A 22,954-nucleotide genomic window follows, 5' to 3' on the forward strand; every position below is an offset into this window, starting at 1 on the left:
ATTTTGTACAACGCGCATAGGAAGTCCGCATCGGCTCGCTCAAGTGATGCTAAAATCCGCGCAAATGGGCTATTTGGAGCGTTTTTTTCGGCAAATATGTGTAGTGCTCATTAAAAAACTTAGGGTGATTGATGCTTCCTTGGCTGATTTGTGTTTGAAGCAGTGTTTTGAGAGCCTCAAACTTCTGAAGTGAGCTGAAATTCCGTACGGGGTGACGTGTGCATGGTTTCCACATTTTAGTGCAACCCGAGGGAACTTTGGTAGAGCATCTTGGTTGCGTGTCCAAAACACTCCAAACTCAGAACGAGGCTTATGCATTTTCCATTTAAAAGTTGACTTTACGGTACCAAGGTATTTCAGAATTTATATCCTATATCTTAGAGTAACTAGACTGGTTACTTGACTCAAAACCAATATGGAGTATCTGGTTCTGGTCGTCTAATTCGGCGCTAGCGTTTGCGGGCTTATTGATAACTGAATTTAGAGTAGTTGGTTTTAAATGTTCTTATAGTTTCCGACCCGAAAATCTCTTGTGGTATTTTAATCAAGATTGGTATCGCAAAGCAATCCGATGATTGGGGCTGTGTTTTAGAATAATCATCCTGCCATTTTTTGTCTTCAGTTTGTACGACTAATAGACTAAATCATAGATGAGAGACAAACGAAAAATCCGTCCTTGATTCACCAAATTCAAAATGCAATACTTTATACATGTATATATATCAGACAAGCCGGTGATGTTGTTAGTTTAATTATTTATAATGCATTCCACTTAAATTATATTATATCAATTGATAATAAATTATAACTATGTGTACATGTATGCATATTTCAGTCTCATTTTATGATCGAAAGCACACCATTTCAGCACACGGACTTGTTAACTCTAAGTGTATTATGGCGGCAGCAGATCAGACGGCTGGAAATAGTTGCAATCGATGTCGTTGACAATGTACATAAAGAAAGCCTCGTAGATGGAGTACTATGTACAATGCACGATGAACTTGCGGATAGATCAATGAATATGTAGTGTGACCAAAAACATTACAATTTTTTATTAAGACACAAGCGGATGCATTACAAAAAGGGCTAATTAATTATACATTGGTGAATGATTACACTTTTTATACAGTTTATGAAGTTCGTTACATTTGCGTCGTCTACATACATGTTCGTAACGTTCAACCAAATATTTTGTTTTGGAGATTGGCACTCTCACCGCAGGTGCATCAGCTGTCATAAACCATTCACTGTCTCTTCTACACCTACATATATGCCTCTAACTCGAGGAACGCGCGTTTACATCAAAAACATTCGCTAGTTGATGCGATTCCCGTGTTGCAACGTTTAAGGACACTGAGTTTGAATCACTCGAGGAACGGCCAACCACATTTGTAGCCAAAATAATCAAAGCACAGATAATGATCTAGCTTACAGCCATCAAACGACCGCAATAAAAAACACGGCAACAACTGCATTTCGTCACCGAAATATTGCCGATGGGCCACTAAAAATCAAATTTTATCCCAGAAAAGGGCCTACTGTGACGCAGTTCAAGAAAGGATTGATGATCCTTTTTCTCGAACCATGCTCCAAAACATTTTTCTTGTGAATGCATTTCGATTTATTTTAATGTGTTCTGACATGTTCAAAATTTAGAGTCTGGTATGTACAGGTGTGTCTGGTTTGAGAAAAGTGATCGTAAGGAAACTACTGAAAAATGTGTGAGTGGCACTTTTCTAGCTTAACTTCGGATAAGAATAAATAAACACTAATATTTATACTTATGCATGTACAGTATATAAATAAGGCTACTGCAAATAAATACAAGAAAATATTATTTGTACGGCCAGCAGCAAGGGTAACATAGACCTAAAACAAACCCATCACAAGTAACATGTACGTGCAAGCATTAGGCCTATAGATGATATGCTGATAGAAATCACTCCTTTTGAATGGCTGGACCGCATGCAAAGGTATTGTCTTCATGAAACACAGGCACCTTCCTATTCGTCTTCTGTCTTCGATATACTGTGAATCGCCAAAATTTCGCGCCTATTTTTTGCGATTTTCGAAAATGTCTGCCAAAAAAATAGTTATCGCGATTTTTATTTTGTTGGATTGCACATTTTCTTTCGGTTTTTCAGTTAAAAAATATTTCTAATCAAAATATAATTTTTCACAAATCGAAAAACATCCGCAAAAAACGGGAAATTAAAACATCCTCGAATATTTGACGGTTTACAGTATATTCAAAATTCCACACATAGCAATAAGGCAAGATACCATGAGCACGGACTGGCCCATCCGGGCTCCTTTGTTACAGTTGTCCACCTCGCACCCAAACATACATATCCTATGCGCCACGTCATCCTTTGAACCAACTTGGCAATTCCAGTCATTATTCTGGGTAAAAGTCTTTGGGATACATCCCCTCGAAAGTTCCAATAACGTATCTGAAAAAGGCAGCAACAAACAGTCAGCAACAGTATAATTAAATGCAACTAATACATTTTTTTATTAGCGTACCAGTACAGCAAATAATTCGCATAAAGGCTGAATACGATTTGAAATCGGCAGGAACACCATGACATGCACATACACTGCGATAGTCACGCCAGAAGGATATTGTAGATGTCAGTCGGGTGACGAAGAACATAACCCAGGGATTACCTTAGTCACAGATGTACAGCCGTATTTTAATCCAACATTCTGATGGCCCCCATACAATGCTATGCGGAGAAGGCTTTTTTATGACCAGCTTTATCTTTAAAAAATACTTCTTCAATGTAAAAGAATAACCTATCTTACCATTGGCATCTAACTTTTTGATTATAACACATTTCTCTAGCTTCTCCTCAATAATACAAACTCCTGTTGCTTCGTCTCGAGCCAGACACGTGGTTGTACAGTTTTCTGGAGGGGGAGGATTGTCGAGACAGTTCGGATCTGTGTTGCTGCCACATATTGAGCAAAGGAGGGCAGCACCTGAAGAAGATCAAGAAAAAATGGAGCGTAAAATGGTCACCAATATTTACGTAAAAGAGTCACCGAGGCCGGTAAAATATATACGTTAAATAGTCACCTATACATTTATGTGTTAAAGTACGTAAAATAGTAATCAAAGCCTGCTTGATACTATGAACTGTCCAGCTGGACATGTTATGTTTGACGAAAGCGTGCACGTACCAAATTCATTGGTGACTTATCTCTCATGTATGCAAATTCCGTCGACTCACCACTCATAATTGCCGTGCTATAAATATCTGAATACGGAATTTTCTTATCGTAACAGTATCAATTGATTCTGCATCTACCGATCCATACATTTTAATGCCAGTGATGTTAAAGAGGAACAACCAGCACGACCACTACTGACCATCATCCCATCAGTGCACTTGGAAGACGGTGACTAATGGCCCTTGGCTCATCTTTGATGGCTTTTCATAGCTCCTTAGTACCAATAATGTCATTCATAGACTTATGATTCTATTTGGCTGACCGCCACTGGATTATTATGTCTAGGGGATATGGAGAGAGTAATGTAGCAGCCGACTACCAACCGAGCGCGTTGTCCTTTTAAGGAATGTTCAAGCCGGTATAGAAGTGGTCATAGTCCCCTAGAGGTATAGTCCAGAGACTATAAGTCCTAGGGACCATAGTCCGGGGGTCATCGTGCACTAGGGACCATAGTCCGCTAGGGATTATAGTCCGTTACTTATACTATTATTATTATAGTAATCTACTTATAGGAAGGTTAGGGATAGAAGTCGGGTTAAGACTACTATCCCTAGGGACAGCTAGGGGTCCGAAGGACCCCTGTCCCTAGGGATCATGGTCCTCCGGACCATGACTCCAGGCGGACTATATCATCTGTCACACCAGCAATTGAACACGGCCCCCTATAGTTTAGCATAAAGATGCACCTTTTGACACTGCCGGATTCGTTTTTGAGGGCGGTCTATATTCGAAATGAAACTGGTTTTCTTCCCTGAAACTAAGTTTGAAAGAAGAAAACCTGGTTTTCTTCCATAAAACTAGGTTTTCTTAGTTATTGGACGTATGGCTTGCCATAGAGGCTTTGCTGTGTGATCTGTCATAACAAGTTTGATACACACCGTCGATAAATCGGCATGTAGGCCTATTTCAGGGGTGCAGCTAGCTTTTTGGTCTGGAGGGGGGGGGGGCAAAAGAGCAAAAAATCATTGGTCAAAAACACGTGTTTCGGTGACTTTTTATATTTATATTTCAACATCATCATCACTCTCATCAACATCATAGCGGCTTCTTGAGCCTCAAGATCTTGATAATCATCCAGGTCTACCTGGGATACTGCATCATTCCGTCTTAACTTCAGACTTCTACTCGTGGCTGATTAGACCCATATCGTATTCAGCGAGTCCATCCGAGGCCGCCATTTTGTGAGCCGCTACTCCCCGATTCGTGGAGTACAGATCACAGGCGAGTGAAGATACCAGAATCATAGCAATCCATCAGCCCCGGAAGTAGCTGATTCACACACCCTAAAAAACTCTACAGATGTTACTCTCTTTGTCTCCAGACTTATTGTGTGTTTTTGCAGTGTTGTCTATCTTCGCGACATTAATATGTTTTTACAGATATGGCCATCCGCTAGAACCATATTTGTTACCTAGTGGAATAATGGAAATGTGTTGAGAGAATATCCATCGAGGCGAACTGCCAACATATACACATGTACATGCAGTTATACTGACATTTACACTGGCGTGAAAACAAACCCAGTCGCTTTCTAATCACGCACGAAGACGACCCTGGAATACCACGCCATCACTTGGGGAAATCTACAGTAATAGGAAATGTTCCGGTTTTAAATGCGACATGATTAAATCAAACTTCAGTGTTTGATTGCTTTTATGATTATGTCAAAGGGTCAAACCACCCCCAATGAAACTGGATTTAGTTTTGCCGTTTAAAATCGCACCCTTTTGAAAGCTCATGCGATTCAACTCAGCTGATCTCTCTGTGCAAATAAGTAACAAAACTTTAAATGGTGTACAGTACACAATATATATCGTTTTATTTCGCGAACGACCGATATCGACAAAGGAAAAATTTAATGTGACATAACCTAAGTGATTCACTACTTGATGCCACTCTAGACGAAGCCAGTACGTGACTTTCCTTGACCAGTCGCCACTCGACCATTATGCTATAGCGCGTCCAATGTATACATCATCCGAGTCGCAGCTAAATATGATTTTACACAGAATGACATTGGATGTACTAAATGTATGAACCTGTGGCTGTTTCAAACGTCTTTCGTTGTGAAAATTATTTGGTTAGCTTGCAGTAACAAACTATCATGGTCACAAAGATACCGTGAAAGAGAAATATAGTTTTCTTGAAAACCTGTAACGTTAAGTCATTAATCCGAAGCGTGATTGTCAACACCTTAATCAATGACCAGATAATGATTTCACTGCGACTTCACTAGAGCGTCAGTGGGAACTGTCGTACTTCCGTACATACTGAAATATGCTGCAGCCTCTAATGATATCGAGGATGATTTGCAACGACGTCTGATAATTATCATGGTGTCTCCGTACGCGGATATGGACAATTAGGTTAGCCTTACTTGACTTTGTAAGGCAAATCAAAGGGGCAGACTTGGCTCACGACATGAGGTATGAATGAAAAGCATTCGCACCTGTCGAGTTTGTGGTTCTAAAAGTCACCCTCAGGCAGCAAACCAACCGGCCGCTACGGAAGCTACCATATGCAACAATGTCTCAAACCTTCGAGCTTCCAGTCACGAGGTGAGATTACGAGGTGGATCCTCAAATACCAGGCCATCGTAATTGTACTTGTAAGAGTAAAATCTGGCTTGAGTAAGAGATGTAAAACCAGTAAGTAACCATCTCTTAAGTGCACAAGAATACCTCTGAGCATCTTGAGCTCGATCAGCGGCCGACATTTCTCTTCACAGACAAGGAGACAAACAGCGGATTGTCCGGTGATCGATTACAAGTTGTAAGTGGGCTATATATTCAGTGGGTATATTTTTAAAAGTTGGATATATTTGTACAGGAAGTAGTAGAATACTTGCTTTGATGATAATTAGAGGGCGATAAGTCATGATGATGTGTTATATGGAGCAGAATTCCTCGACTCGTTTATCTTATAATATTGACTGAAGTACCCATCGGATTTTGATTTGCAGAATTGTAGGTATTTCCTTCGTATTGATAATGACCGTTTACACCAACAAACCCATTCTGGAATCTAAATTTTCTTGACGCGATTATCTATTCGTCCTGACAGGTTTCAAATTAATGTGATAATAAATAATAGAGTTTCGTGCGTTTCTATTGACTACCAGATATAAATACATGAAAAAACACGCACATACCTTGACTATTACCACCACTACAACTACCTAAACAACTACTCAGGTTGATGATGGTGCATATTAAAAGTATACCTTCCATTTAAGGGAGATTATCACCAAATTGCAAATTACCATCAGCATTATACATATCTAAACAGTTATGTCCACTATTTAAGCATGGCTGAAACACATTTGTTTTATAATTGATCCAACTCGAATTGTCTCCCGTTATCCTCCAATGATGCGCATGTTGGAATATCTCCAGTCCGTAGCGATTCCGCAACCACAGTCCCGGATTTCTCGGACCATTGACAAACCGTCTATCAAATAAAAGCTTAGTTGGATTACCGGTAATTATTCTACGCACACTAAATAATTCAACTGTCCATCCCTTGTAAAAGATGTGAATAGTGTCCTTGACGTTGTGAACTAATCTAAAACCCATCTTTGCAAATTTCGTTTTCATTTTATATAACGCTGAAAAGTTAGCTGAGCGAAACTGGATGTCTGCGTCAATGTCCCAAGGTAGTGGTTTCCCAAATTTCACGGCTCCCAGAGCAGTCCCAGAATCTAACACGCAGAGAATCTGACTCTCCTCGCATAGTCTCATCACTGTATTAACAGCGTAGGCAAGAGATTGCAAGTCACATGGAGATCGGGCATTTCTATCGTAACCTTTGAATACCTGCTTGCTACAATCTCGCTTTTTTATGCGGCCTCCTGAAGTTAAGAGTTTCACCAAATCCCACTTCTCCATAAACACTTGCCAATCTTTGTTTCGTGTATGTGGTGTATCCAGGCGCTGCGCGTGAAACAAGCTATCGGGGCAAACAACAGTTTCTCCATTTTGAAGAACGATTCTCAGAAACCAGTCCTCATAAAGGCCATTTGTTTCTATCAAGCTGGCATTGAATGGGTGTTCTTTCAGATACTTCGTGGATGTCACAAATGGGCCGTGGATATAATCGCAAAAGGTACACCCGTGCAGCGACTCATCATAGCCTTCGAAGTATTTCAGTGAGTAGTTTCTGTAGACGGACTGGAAACAGCCTTTCTTCCAGTGCCCGCTAGGGTACCGGATAGCGCCGCCAGCTACGATAACATCCAGACTCTCTATTTCTCTGATCAAGCGCTCCAGTCTAGCATCGTGGTCTAAACGTGCAGCATCACGTGCTACGAGCACATACTTAGTTTTCACATGCTTCAACATGTAGTTGAACACCGTCCCGTCACTTGAGCAATTGGTATTGAATGAAACTAAATTATGAAGCCCCAATGCCTTTATATTAGGATGTTGCGAGTGGTGAGCTGATATGAATACAGGTATTTTGGAATCTGCCAACTCATACACAGACTTGGCAAATAATTCAATCTCCTTAACGACGTTGCCAGGGCTGCTGTCGCAAAACTGTTTCACAACGGTTGCTAATTTCCATATCGGTAAACCGTGATTGCATGGTTCTGTTTCAAAGCCTTTGTCAAATAACGGATAGTCATAAGGAGTTCCTCTAAATGTTTCTGGACAAACACTTTTTGGTTTATGTGTAATTCTCTTATATACTTCATTCGGGTCAATATTCATATCCTTATAGAGCGAGTTCATTGCCTTTATCGCATTCCCTAAATAAGCGGCTGTCTTCAATCCACGCACGTGCTTTCTTGCACCATGCATGAGTTTCCCCATAAATTTCAGTCTTTCCGCTAACGCACGTGAAGGGTCCGGCAGGTTTTCTCTTGCCTGTAAAAAAAGAGAAACACCGTGATTGCATTTTAAGTGAAGTATAAATTGGTCATGTCCTCCTCAGACGGTGTCAGTTTTGCTTTGTATACAAGATTAGAGGTAGATCACCAGTAACATTTAAGACATAATATTAACGAAAACAACATTCTATAATTTACGTAACCATGCAATCTTAATTCATATCAATCTTTCTTTTTTAATAGCATCCGAGAAAAATATCATTTTCAAGAGTTGCCAGTGCAATTGATGGCAAGACTAGTCATAACAAAATGATATCTCCTTATTTTCATATTGTCTGCAATAGCTGATGAATGAGCAACACTTAAATGTATTGTAAAACAACGCAACATCATTCAAACCTATTTTCTATTTTTGCAATTAGTCAAAACGATGGGCGCTAAATGAAATAAAAGCTTTAAAATAAGTGCGACTGTTTGCGGGGAATAATATTTAGTATGGGTTCTGATAGAATAATTCAGGCAGAATCAATCCGATAGGTTCAAAGGCTAATGAATAGATTTTAATTAATCACAAAAAAAACAACCTATTATCAGAATGAAAATGGAACTACACTCTTGCTAAATTATGGGGTTTGAGCAGAGAAAAATGAAAAACACCAAAAAAGGTTTTTGAGCCAGTGAGCCATTTCCCTGAAGAACCTCTATCCGGGGTGCATATTTGTATTGGCTAAATCCCTGGCAGGTTTATCGAAAGCTCAAAAACCTTTGTTTTGAACCGAGTGGAAGTGCAAGACTTTCCGAACAATACATGTACATGTACATGTAGCTGCATTCGATTCTTCTTATTGAAAGACTCTGATTGTATGAATGTGCTGATACTTGCCACAGTTACATGTATACACGAACATTCTAGTACAGTTTCCAACTGTCCTCGTGTAGAAAGGCCTAATTTTTATGGTTACACGATTCTGATCAATATAGGGAAGAATAAAACAAAACATGGGATTCATCACACTCCATCGATTGGTTTTAACCCATTTACTCCAGCTCCCGATTCAAATGAACGACCGGTCAGTTTAACCCTATCACCATTTCCCGGTTCAAATGCTAGCTCCCTATTGATCGACCAGCCAATGAATCGGGAAACGAATAAGGAGCTAGCATTTGAACCAGGAAATGGTGGTACAAAGGGTAAAACTGACTTGTAGTTGAATCGGGTGCTAGCATTCGAATCGGGAAATTGAGATAGAAAGGGTTAAACGAATTGAAAAACAAATAAGGAGCTAGCATTTCCAACCGGGAAATGGAGTTACAAAGGGTTCAACTGACAGATGTGTCTAAAAAGGCCTGTTGCGCCATTTCCACAATTTCCACACACGCCTACCTGTATGTATGAACTGTTCCTTGCGCTAGTGTAGGTATGGAAGCTCAGGTAATCAACAATCACCACGGTCATGACGATCAGAACAATCAGCAAGAGAAGGTACACCTTCATTCTTCCGCTTCGTAGCATCCTACGGCAAGATGGAATCGACGGATCTTTTCTGTGCTGTCGTGTCTGCAGGACCGGACCCATCTCAACAGATGCAGAAAATGAAATGAGGAGTGTTAGGGACCATCTCAGTAGTGTGATCTGATCTTTCATGGTTGTTCATGAGGGAGCTGTGTACCTAAAAGGTGGACTCAGGATGGTATCTGCCCATTCCGCCTTAACCTTATTCGCCTTATCCAATTTTGCCTTCTCCCATTTAGCCTTCTCCTAACTTGCCTTTTCTCAATTCGCCTTCTACGATTTCGCCATCGTCTTATTTCGCCTTTGTTCCAATTGGCCTTCTTCCTAACTCGCCTTCCTCTCATCTTGCCTCATCCTAGTTTGCCTTTTCTTATTTCGCCTTTGTCCTATTCTGCCTTGGTTCCATCCTGCCTTATCTCATCTTGCCTTTTCTTGATTGACCTTTATGTCAATTCGCCTTCTTCCCATTTTGCCTTCTCCCGTTTCGCCATATCTCACCTCGCCTTTTATCAATCCAAAAGTTGGTTTTGGAGATACATGTAAGCTTACATGTAGATGGTTCAGAAGTTATGAAGATTTGAAAATATTGGTAAATAAGCAACAGCCTTGGGTAGGGTACCAAAACATAATTCGTGGAAACACTCTTATATGAAAGATTGGCCCCACAAACATGGGTAAAACATGGGTAAAAGAGACAAAAGTCTTCTGTAATATGGTATGTAATGTAATATGACTATAATGGCTGAGAAGTTATCTACACCGGGTTTTGGTTGCGGGTACCCCCGAATGGACCCTAGAAGCCCTTCAACACTGTTGAAGACACTTTCACATGAAAGATTGACTCAACAAACATGGGTAAAGACACCAAGTTTGTTGCAAAGTAGGAAGAAGGCGAAATGGGAAGAGGGCGAAATAATACAAAGGCGGGGCGGGTAAAGGCGAGATAGGATGAAGGCGAATTAGGACAAAGGTAAATTAGGACAAGGTGAAATAGGAGAAGGCAGATTAAGACAATGGCAAACTGAGACGAAGGCAAGAATGGATAAGGCAACTTGTGATAAGGCAAGATAAAACAGAGGCAAAATAGCATAAGGCGAAAAATGAAAAGGCGAAAAAAGACAAAGGCGAGATAGAATAAGGCGGATTGGGACGAGGCAAAATTGGAAAAGGCGAAATAGGAGAAGGCGAAATGTATATTTTTTAAAGGCAAAATGGGAAAAGGCGAAAAAAGACAAGGCGAAATGAGCATGAACCCTCAGGATTTGGTTTATATCAAAGGGAAGTTGTGTTGAGGGGATTGTTGTCCAAAGTTCTCAAGGGGAGTTGTGTTTAGGGGTTTGGAATTTTAAGGTAGAACAAGAATTCTGTTGAAGTGTCTGATGTTTTAAAGGGGAGTTTTGTTGAGGGGTTTAATATAGAAGGGGAGCTGGTTTGAGGGGTTAGTTATTTAAATGGAGACTTTTGATGAGGGTTTGGTGTTTAAAAGGGAGTTGTGTATAGAGGGGTCAGATATCAGGGTAGTTTTGTTGAGGGCTTTAATGTCTACCGGGGACCTGTGGTAGGATTTTGTTATTTCTGAAGGGAGCTCTGTTGAGGATTTTGATGTTTAAAGGACAGTTGTGTGAAGGGGTAAAGGGGAGTTTGTTTTGTTGAGGGTTTTGTAGGGATCCAAGGGGAGTTCACTATAAAGACAGCCAATTGTATATTAAGGGAGCAGTGTCCCACAGACAGCTATGGTGCTAACGTGTCCCTCAATAACCTTGTCTGGGTTGTTCGAAACTTAAGTAAGAGCTACTTTGGCGTTAATTCTATCTTTTTGGCGTTAACTCCTTCAGTTAAGGCAAAATGACTAAAACGCTAATTCAGGTTAACGCCTATGGCAAGCCGTTCGTCCAATAATTAAGAAAACCTAGTTTTTTTGAAAAAAACATGGTTTTCTTCTTAAAAAACATAGTTTTCTTCAAGAAAACCTAGTTTTTTTCAATGAAACTAAGTTTTTTAACAAGAAAACATGGTTTTCTTGAAGAAAACTATGTTTTATTGAAGAAAACCAGGTTTTCTTCCATGAAACTAGGTTTTTTAAAAAATAACTTATTCTTTTTGCATAAAGTGTAGGTTCCTATGGCAAGCCGTTCGTCCAATAATTAAGAAAACCTAGTTTTCTTTTAAAAAACCTGGTTTTTTAACAAGATAACTTGGTTTTTTAAATCAACCTATGCTTCTTCGAAGAAAACCTAGTTTCATGGAAGAAAACATGGTTTTCTTGAAGAAAACTACGTTTTTTAAGAAGAAAACCAGGTTTTCTTCAATAAAACTAGGTTTTCTTAATTATTGGACGAACGGCTTGCCATAAACGCCAAGATATATCTGAAAATTGTTTTGATCAACCGGGCCAATATTTTTAATGTATGTTTACTGTCGATATTCCTCACTTCATTTTCAGAATATGTTGAGATCACAACTGAGATTGTCCCCAATATTTTTCGTTTCATTTTCTGCATCTGTTGAGACGGGCCCCGTCTTGCAGTACGCTGCATGCAGGACGTCCTGTGTCCTGCGTTTCGTACCCGCCGGTGTTTATCCACGCCGGTATGTCTGGTGTAACAGACGGCTTGAAATTCAATTTATTTATTTATTTACTTAATACCCGGAAACCTAGATGGTTAACCATTCGGTGGATATAATTTGCTCCAGCCGTCGCACCCCTGCTCTGGGATGGCACATTGGTTTCGGCAGTAACTGTTGTGTAACTTCTTGTAAGGACCGTGTACATAACTATAGGAAGCGTTGGAGGTATTTTTTGTAATTATCGCCAGCTGTTGGTGTGCATTTTAGTAAAATATATTGACAAGTACCTTTTGAAATTGTGAAAGTTTAATAACCTTTTGGGGTCTAATAATTAGATTGGAAAGAAATAGTTAATTTAAAGGACAGATTTCTACAATTTGTAAAACTTGATTTGTAATTCCTGAGATGAGTTCGTTTAAGTACATGTATATACATATATTGCATTGAATTTTTATAGATAAATTTAATTAGTTTGTGCGATGTGAAAGCCCTGGAGGGTAACTGCTTTGGTTAGCTTTGTAGGATAACTTTTATTTCCACCCTTTTAAATACGAGAAGATATGATTTGGGAACTCGGCGTCGGGGTCAGATGGAAAAATTGTTAGAGTGTGACCCTCCCTTGTGTAGGAGTTGCGGTATGATTAGATTATATTTGGTCGATTAAGTCTATTGATTCTGACTTCCCTGAGAACCCAAGCGGTCCCTTTTCGGGGTTCATCGATTGATATATCTTATATTTAATGACAAAAGAGATACTTAGTTTTAAATTGAAATAATTAGTTAATAGGTATGATTTAGGTTCAGTTGGTCCACGATGGGTCAGCTATGTATAAACCATAACCTACAGCTGTTGCGCTCGCTTCAGGATTATTATCGTCATTTTAGGGATAGCCGGGACGCGAAAATAGACCCTGGTCACAGATGCTGTTGGCATAAGGGGTGACATGTTCTTTTTCGGTCAGGTCGTGGCGATTACGAAATGATTTGGCGTTTCCTGATTGGTCAGTTATGACGGATCGGGATCTTCCTATCTCACGACGCATGCGCGGCAGTTGGATACTTAAACGGGGATCACTCCCTATAAACGAGAGGCTTTTTCTCACATTATTTCCTGCGAACACGCTCATTCTCCGAATCCACTTGCATTCAATCAAATTAATATTTTTCCAAAATCGATACTCTTTCTCATGAAAATACTTCAATATATTTATTTACACAAAACACTCGATTTCTTCGATTTCCTACCTGGACTTGACTCTTTGTTACCTTCTATCGGCACACTGCAGGTCAAGGCCTACGCCCTCTGGGAGAGCCCACATCATCGAAGGCTTGGTATCTCTGGAAGATCCAACTTTAAACAAATTCGTGTTAGGTCTTCCGAGATATCAGCGCTTGGTGACACTGGCGCGGTCAAATAGTGGAAACATGAGGTATTTTCTCGGCTAGTCTGTGAAGTTGGGTCAGTAAAAGTGGATTTTCATTACATCTGAATATAGGCCCATATCATCAGTCCGTTGGTGTCACCAGGAGGAGGCTTCATTTTGTTGCCATCAAATTATTTTCTTTAACACGATAAAAAAGTTCTAAAAGAATAACAAAATAGCAAAGCGGAATCTCTTCTTCGAGTCAAACTACTTTATAAGTATTGACCAAATTTGTTTGCATGCATGTAGAATTTAGTGCTGAGGTTAATACAAATATTTGAAATACATGAAGACGCTTTTAGCGTTTCTCGATTTTGAGTCTATCCCATCCCCACAAACCACTTGGTTCCTGTCCTTAATTTGAAAACGTCAGTTTGGTTCCGATCGGCACTGCATGTATCTTCCGTCGTTGAAGAGGAGTCAAGTAGTATGTGAATAAGGTAAACGACGAGCACACGTTCAATGAGAGGGTTCGTTTTGTATAGATGACATCAATCAAATATGATCAATCAATCAAATATGACATTTCTAAAGCGCCCAAATTTGGTGAAAAATTTCACCAACTCTCAGGCGCCTTTGAAATACACTCGAAAAAGGTGTGCTTTTATCATCGTTCCAAAAGCTGCCTTTGACTCCGCAAGTCTAATGTAGGTGGGCAGCCCATTCCATAGGAGTGGCGCCGCCTTGTAGAAGGATCTGTCACCAAAACGTATGCACTTGGTGCGTGGCTCCTGTAGAAGGAAAGCGGCATCAGCCCTGAGGGAATAGGCTGACCCACGTCGGCGTTGTACCATATCAGTCAGGTAAGCCGGTGCCGCTCCATGGACTGCCTTGGACTGACATAGCGCCTACACTGACAATAATCATTCGATTTTTCATTAACATAGGATCTTAAAGACTTCGGCGACATGATCTCTCACTGACACTCGGCTGCGTGCTCCTAAAAGTCTTTAGTCGACAGCATAAAATGCTGAGAAATGGGCAGTGAAGCAACTTTGACCTGATGTAAAGTTTTCACAATCTTATCTTCCTATCGACAAGTGGAATGCAGACAAAGCAGACAATCGAGTGATAAATACCTGTCTAGTCTACATCTGCATTCTATAGCTAACTTACTTATCGAACTGCTACTGATACGTACATAGTTAGGAGGGAGTGGGATCTGAAGCAGCAGTGTAACACCCTTCGAACACTTCACCACATGTCTGGAAATAAACTTTTGAAATCATTCTGTTCGTGACAAAGAAAGTTATCTCGAGCGAATTAAGTTCAAGTTCAAACTACAAAGACACTTACATGCAAGAACAAAACAACATTCCTTCTTGGTGTAAGTATACACACAAGGATCTCACCATCTCATTGTGGCTAAATGAAAGTATTTTATAGATGATAATCAAGCAATATGGACTCTCAAAATACATCACAATCAAATACTGTTCGCACGAGAAAGCGATTTGCCCGAGGCAAATATTTTTTTACACCCTTAAAGTGAAGACAAGCATTTGTTTCACTGGTGCGGCGATGACAAATCTCGTCAAGGCTCGAAGTAGAATCCATGTCTTGGCCCCAGCCACTCCACTCAATTTGCCAAAGACTTGGCAGTGGATGTAAAAACTTGACCAGTTTACACGATCTGGGCAAAATGGTGATAAATCGCAGAGGTAATCACAATTGTACAGTTATTGTCCATGTCTCTGCAAGACTACAAGGGATATACGATGTTAATTCCCACGGACTTGTCGCTGCCAATCATGGTGATAAGGTTTAGTGTTGCGAAAGCGCAAAAAATGGAGCAATTTACATAATGATCTTCACAGACAGCAGATTTAGGCTTCAAGCCTTGGCGGTTTGACATCAATACTTATGTGAAGGGGTCCGCGGCAAAACAAACTAAGTCTTTGCATAACTTTCAGAGAAAAATCATACCAAATAGAAATTACGAGCAAACAGATCGAAAGGAAAACGAATGTTAATCACCTTATCCCGGTTTTCAACGGCGTCTAACACGTATGCTTTTCCTCATCCATACAGAATTCCATTTTAATCAGCGCAATATCATTATGAAAGCTTCACTTAATTCAAGATTAACTGGCTAGGAATTTAAGCGATATTCCCCCGGGTGAGAAACTGCTCGCAAAAACAGTCGATCACTCAGATTTATCTCGATGTATCTATCACTTTCAGTCGCTATATTTCTAAAGAAAAAAGATTCAAGACGTCTAATTTACCCGCAGTGCTAGAACTTAATTCATACTACAGGGCTTGTTACTGAGCTGATAGCAGTGCTATGAACAAGAGAGGAACATTGAACTACACTCTGCGGTGAAAAGGTACGGTAACTGATGATAAGACAATGTAAGAGTGGAGTTGAACATGGCATTTCGCCGCGATCTTTATGCTGAAACGATATGTTGGAAAAAGCCAATCTCCTTACCAAGATCTCTTGGTACACCATCTTGAAATTACAGGGCCCTGCACTGTCGTGTGTTTGAGGAAGTGCCCAGTGAGAATGACGAGGAACACATCAAATTAAACTGCACGTGTCGCGAATCTGAGAGCGAGAGCATACGATATACATTGTACATGTACAATATACGAGGTAAAGCAGCGATTGGTGACAAGGGAGGAGAGTGTATACATGTACATGAAAATGCACTGTCAGTGCATTCTCTCCCAGTCGCGGTGGCCACTAACGCACTGAGGTGCCCGGCAGACCAACTGACATAACAGAAGAGTGACTACTGGTTAACCAAGATGCACCCGACAACGTGATGAGAGAGGCTTACTAATTTTCCATAATGGCTTCACCAGCTACATTGTATCAATACTGATAAGAAAATCAATGGCGTCACCAATGTCCCTGCTAGAGCCCTCAAGTCAAGCTACATCAGCGGCCTTTGGCGGGTGACAACCAAATATCTACTGCCAGGTTTCAATAATGATTATCAAGATCAAAGGATGATGGGGCCCATTAGGCTAGTATAGAGGCATTGGTCGCAATGGCGTTTCCGCTCAAGAGGATCTCGCCCCAGAAGTATTGACAGTCCCTCACTTCTCGGCCAATTGATATAGAGGTCTATAAGCGGGGTCATATTATCACCGAAGGTGGACCCTCTTACAATGTAGTTAGACGAAAAAAAGCACATCAGGGTATACCATGAATCCTATGAAAGAAATGACCACTGGGTAACCCCCTAAAGACCTAGATGTCAACCGAATATCTAATGTTAGGTTTTCAATAATGATCACTATGATTGAGGGCTGATGGCAGCCTGCTGGTTAGAAACATCGACCCGCGATGTTGGCTAATGTTTCTAGGGCCATTCAGGGTAATTTTATCTAATAACTTGACACCATGTCTTGACATCGCTTGCCCGAAACTGTACGATTGAATTAGGGGTTGTTTAGATTAAAGGAGACAGGATGCGGAGAGACAGGCCAGGTTATGGAACTCTCTACGGTGACGAGGCCTTATGAAAGCGTAACCTCTTAAAAATAAGTGTTTTGGGGCTTTTCAAAAACCTTTTAGGTATATACATGCATGCACCTTCTGTTTTCTTATATTTGAATTACCTGTGAATCATCTTGCAGGAAGATTTTTTTGGGCGTGCATGACAGATGACGTACTTAATACAGAACATGTAGCCTATATTGTATCGGCCTGTTGTGCCTCGTGCGCCTGGTTGATTGGCCGGCAAGGTTGAGGTCGTTTCAAAGGCAACATTTCATGATAAAAAGTGCTGAATGACATGGGTAAATATGATTAAAGATAACAGAATGAAGAAACCCAGGGAACAGAAAACCATTGTATATCAAACACCCACCTTGACAGTTCTCCTCTGTCTCTTGATGTTAAGTGAAAATACCGGCCTCTTTGACATTCTAAACAGGTGTTGTTAGGCCAAATAAAAAATGTTTTCAGGCAAATGTTTATTACTACAGTCCTGGTCACAAGATACATCCTAGCTGATTAGCATCATGTTGGCCCTACGTGCTAAATCCGTGCGAGTCACACATACATGTAGCGTGCCAGTGGATGCACTTGGTTCACAGTTAAAGGAATTTAGGCCTACACCCCAACTCGTGGTGTATCGCAAAGCCTGTTTGCACAACGGCCTAGATAATCTTTGTTCTACCGTTTGGCATATACCTGAAATGGCCTCTTATTTTTTATTGTGAAAATCACATGACAACTGTTGAGATGGTCCCCTAATTCCAGATCTTAATTTTAATACAGAAGTTAGCTGAAAGCAACTGCTGATATGGTCCCCTAATTCCAGACCTTAGATTCTATTGACTCACGAGAAAACCCCCAGTCTGCAGACGGTATGCAGCATGCATTTTCTGCCCGACGATAATGCGACCTTGGGGCCTGATATTTTAGGGCTTGGTAGCCATCACCCCAAGCCGCTCAGTGTTATAAAAAAGGGAAACAATGAAATAGAGGAAACAGATGTTACTACGGCGCAACATATTTCTATAAGTATGATTAATAGTTATTCAGAATCTGTTTGGAATCACAAACCAGTCGTTACACGCGGGCTGTAGTTGCATACGCTGAAAAAGCTTCGCATAAAAAAAACAATACCAAGTTATAATATTGTTTTCCTAAAGAAAAATGAACCCTCTCAGAGCTGACGAAGTTTATCACGAAGTCTTGTTCTGAAATTGCCGTGTGTCATTCACGTTGTAAATTGAAATTAAAGATGCTAGAAGGTGGTCGCGTGCCATTTTCCTGTCGGAAGAATGTCACGGACAACGACCACTACATGTATGTGGCAGATGGGAAATGCATTAGGACAGCCAAGTTCAATGCCCCATGTTAACATTTATGGTATTCACGGGACTTCAGACCTGGATGTATGGGCAGCGTGGTTTGGACAACAAACCGTACATGTCAGTAAGCACCAACTTGGTCTTTGGACCACCATCTCACACTAACGTCTTCCAATTCATATGAAGGCAAACTAAACAAAGTGTAGAAATTTCAGCGCAAACGAAATCATTGGGCCACAAAAGGAATCCGGTTTAGTACTAACCACATAGCATGCATTATCATACCGCGAATAGCATTTTGTTGCTTAGAAATCAATGCTTCTGCGCCATAAGGCCAAAATGATATGGTATGCGGATCAACGAGTTGAGAGAAGAACCGTCCCTTCTTTAGCAAAGTGCGTGCAGGCGGCAAATTTTGATTAACTTTTCCCAAGTGTTTGCCGTTCTCGATAAAATTATGTCTTTTGCTAGTCCGGATGCGGAATTGGCTTCCCAAAATAGGTCATGGGGTTTTGCGCCTATGTACAGTATATGACCCATAAAAAGACATTCATATAATACAACACCAAGTAGCGTCTGATCACCTGCACATTATTTACAGCATCTTTCAAAAAAAATGTACTGGCGATTGCGATATTACTTGTTCGCTTCGGTTTGATCGTCAGCATGATATACATCACTGTTCACTGTGAGAACCGTAACAAGGTAGGTAACTTGTTAACTCTGATTCTTTAACTCGTACCTGGTGCTGTTTGTTGATAGCTCCAGTGCAGTTCATCATGCACCTGACTCATCCAAACCAGTTAAAGGAACAATCAAGAGTTAACCCTGTCATTGTCGGTGTCGCTATCCCCGTATCTGCAAGCAACATATTCTACGGATCTGTCGCCCCGCCCGAAATCTCCCATGGCAAGCATCAAGCACCGGGGCCGTATTCTCGTTGTCGCAAGATACGTAATTGTTACTAACAAAATCACGATCTTTCACGGTAAATCCCTCTTGGTGTGGCTGAGCAAAAAAGAAAACTATCCCTTGAAATACATGAAGAAAACAAAGTTTCCCGGTCTTGTAAATTGAGTTTGCTTTTAGCTATCGTTACAAAGATGTATCAATAATGCGGTTAACGATAAATTGAATTCCCCGTCTGGTTGACAGTCTCCATTAAATTGATCCGATGTGTTAAGTGCAAATGGGCGCTGCCCATGATTTTTCCAATTGTTACACGACAGAAGGAATTTTTTAGTGTTGCAGAGACAAATGCAGGCATCCATTATCTAGTTAACGATCGGCATAAAAAACTGAACACTCAGTTTCCTCTTCGAAAAAGACGGAACTCAACTCGTTTTATACAGACCGACCCTGTTCACACGACGCCATCGTTGAAATTTACTCATAATCAGCAGTACGAATTTATTAGACAATATCATAAATCTTTACATCCAAGTTCTGTTTTCATCTTTTTAACGAACGGAGTCGCTTTTAATGCTTCTCACTGTTTGTAACATGGACGAGTAACTGGTTGATACAAAGAAACATGTAAGTAAAGCCGTGGTACTTTAGGATGGATAAGCATGCCAAGCATGGTTCATGTCGACAGTTCATCCGCCACATAACTAACCCCGCGTCTGACACGTCTGACATCTTAATTTAAACGCTCTGGAGTTTTATCTAACAGGTACGGATCGATGAGCTACTGGTTGATGAAGATGTATTGAATGGGCGAATAATTGCTCGTTAGCATATCTCGAAAGCATCTTATAATACCATATCGTGTTGAGGTATAATTCATTCCTAGAAATAAAGGTTTTTGAGCTGTTGAAAACCTCGAATGGTTTTCCGGCCGACACATTAAATAAGCAGTTTTTCGCAATCTCAAAAACTATTTGGGTTTTTTCATCATATCAAAAACCTCTATATCTAAGAGTATGGATTTGGAGGTGTGGATTGCTTTTTCCTTCCCCATGGATTGAAGTTGTAACATTGTTGAATAGCGCCAAAATTAAAGAGGCTCGAAACGAAATATTGGCGATTGACAGTCTGCAGGGATGAAATGCACCAACAGCGGTTTTCTGGCCAGCAATTGGTGAATCAAAAGAGGATGGCCACTCGCAACGGTGCCGCAGGCACCCTGACAAATAATTGTGACCGTGGTCTCCCCGATTGCGAAACACGAACTCAAGAAGCAATTATTGACTCTACCATCGAGAGAATCAACAACAAAAACTGGAAATCATGATTTACTAGCAGAAACCAGGAGATACATGTATGTCAGCGCAGATTATTTCTTCAAATATCATTAAATGTACATAATATGCATGTCACGTTCAACTTTTTATCCTGACATTGATGTACTCGACCCCAATACGCAAAATAAACAAGAAAGGCCATTTAAAAAATATTCACACACAGTCATTAACCTTTGATAAGAAAGTCATTAACTTTTTTTGACAGCATCCATACTATTGGAACATGAATGCACATTGTTGATAGATCAGAGACTAATTAGAATCGTGACAATCTGTCTTCTCCGATGTTCTAAATACAGTATACACAACAGTCATGACGGATTAGTTGTTAAAAGTGAGCGAACGGTCTCATCACTCAACCAACACTTTAAATAAGACACTGCCTCCGAGATTGGCATTATCTTCCATCGCTTACCATACGGACTTGTGATTATTCATTACGGGGCAGGTCCACTTGGCACATGACTGACATCTGGGCAGACCCGAGGTGGCTTAACCACTATCTTACTTTTTAAAGTTTCCAGTAACTTAAATTTGACCCAAGAGAACACACCATTCCTTTCTTGCAAAAGCCTTTTCCGATGACAGCATTCCGTCATCAGAATAGACTAAGAAATACAATCATTTATGGGTTTCTTTCCTATCCTTGAGACCAAAACATTGTATAGAAAGTCGACTGCCTGTTGTAACCATCTTACCACGCCCCTTAGCTGCTCCAATGCGTTGTTTGCACATGATGACTAGTCTACACATTATCTCCTTGTCTCCTTTCAGCAAACGCAACTCAATAAGTCAATACCGTTTCAAAAGATTGGCGCGGGCCCTGCAATTTCTCAGAACAACTAGTTTGACTAACTTTATAGCTAAGGTTGAGTCCGCCGCAATCCTAAAAAATAACGGCTTCCTTCATAAGCAAGGGTATGTAATGTAAAAAAAACTCATACTACATGTATACACTCTTAGAAATACGGTTTTAAAAACTTTTACCCTTAACAGGTTTAACACAAAATGCAACCCTTCCCGGTTTTTTTTTAGCAAATGAAACACCTTTTTCAGTATCACAACTGCAAACACCTTCCGGGACTTTTCATTTTGCTGAAAAACCTCTCTGGAGTGCGTATTTGTCTTGGCTCTTAAAGGTTTTCAAGAAACGAAAAAAGTCTGTAATTCTAAGAGCGTTTTCCTTAGTTAACAAAGTCAAGAAGAGAGTTGAAGCATTCTTACCTTGTGTTACGCAAATTGTAACAAGGACGGCGGATAAAATCCAGTGAGCGTCTATTTGCAGCATCATTCCTCCAAAAGCAGGGTTTGTCGAAAGAAACAACTATCAGCACAGCGTCAACTAGGACTGGGTCATCTCAACCGCGAGAGAAAGCAGCTTGTGCCGCCTGATCCTATGACTGAGAGAGTGTATTCATTCCATCGAGCATGTTCCGCGTGAAGAAGAAATCGCGGAAACTATATACCGCCCATCGCGGAAACTGTATCGCCCGCCAGTCTTAGCGCTCTCGCTGGGCTCGCCTTCTTCCACAAGAGGAAATCAATCCAATTTGATTAGACTTGCTAAATTTCTTGGAGAAGCTTCCTTTTGGCTTCTCACATGTGCCATATATAAAACATATTTTATTCAAAGGAAAATATCATTCTTAAGTTTCTGTGTCTTTAGGAAGTAGCCCGCGTACTCAGCTTCCATCAAACGAGCATTGACGTAAACGGGCAACAGGGAGTTTTCGCAAAGCCCCGGAAACGTTAACGCGTGTTCGAGCTCCTGATCATGATGTCGAACAATGTGACAGGCGTTCGCGTTGGCCTTTCGGGAAATTTGCGAAAACTCACAAGAATCAAGCGAATTACGCGTATGACATGTATTGCCCAAGTTCTTGGAGATGGTTAATTTGCATTCGGCTTCAATTGAAGATAATAAAACAGTAATGGGGGAACATAAAGACTGTTACACCGGGATACGAAAGCACCACTTTTTCCCATATGTTGGACATTCAGAGCCCTTTGTTTATAAATTTTTTATTCGACATATCTGCGTTATATACATAGACAGACACCAATGTTTAAGTAAGTTTGAATTTCGTCATGAACATATCTAGCGTTGTTTTAAGTTTTTTCATTGGATAACATATGAATACATGTATCAATTAGCGATCACCAAGTAACGTAACGAGAACACATCAGCCTGTTACAATTGCAACCGATTAGGTGACATCGTCCGATTAAGTGACCCAACCGAAAAAGGGACACAAGGTTCAGATCGCCATGTTGAATACCTTGAGAATTTGTGTGTGGTTGCCACTTTGATGGAAGCCCTATGCCAGCAACAAAGCATGGTCAGTCGCACTGAGTC

The 22,954-nt window shown here is 40.5% G+C and overlaps 2 protein-coding genes across 2 annotated transcripts; both read right to left on the minus strand.

The window, feature by feature from the left end:
- Positions 1 to 1,032: 1,032 nt before the first annotated feature.
- On the minus strand, positions 1,033 to 22,084 carry LOC135486899 (uncharacterized). The gene is made up of 3 exons (XM_064770071.1): positions 21,823 to 22,084; positions 2,812 to 2,988; positions 1,033 to 2,456 (listed from the first exon to the last, which is right to left on the minus strand). The coding sequence occupies exons 1-3, from the start codon at positions 21,887 to 21,889 to the stop codon at positions 2,242 to 2,244; spliced, it is 459 nt and encodes a 152-aa protein (XP_064626141.1). The 5' UTR covers positions 21,890 to 22,084; the 3' UTR covers positions 1,033 to 2,241.
- LOC135486893 (ribitol 5-phosphate transferase FKRP-like) lies at positions 5,080 to 9,516 on the minus strand. Its single transcript, XM_064770057.1, has 2 exons — positions 9,456 to 9,516; positions 5,080 to 8,108 (listed from the first exon to the last, which is right to left on the minus strand). The coding sequence occupies exon 2, from the start codon at positions 8,052 to 8,054 to the stop codon at positions 6,471 to 6,473; it is 1,584 nt and encodes a 527-aa protein (XP_064626127.1). The 5' UTR covers positions 8,055 to 8,108; positions 9,456 to 9,516; the 3' UTR covers positions 5,080 to 6,470.
- Positions 22,085 to 22,954: the final 870 nt, after the last annotated feature.

Source organism: Lineus longissimus, chromosome 1 (assembly GCF_910592395.1).
Source record: "Lineus longissimus chromosome 1, tnLinLong1.2, whole genome shotgun sequence".
NCBI lineage: Eukaryota > Metazoa > Nemertea > Pilidiophora > Heteronemertea > Lineidae > Lineus > Lineus longissimus.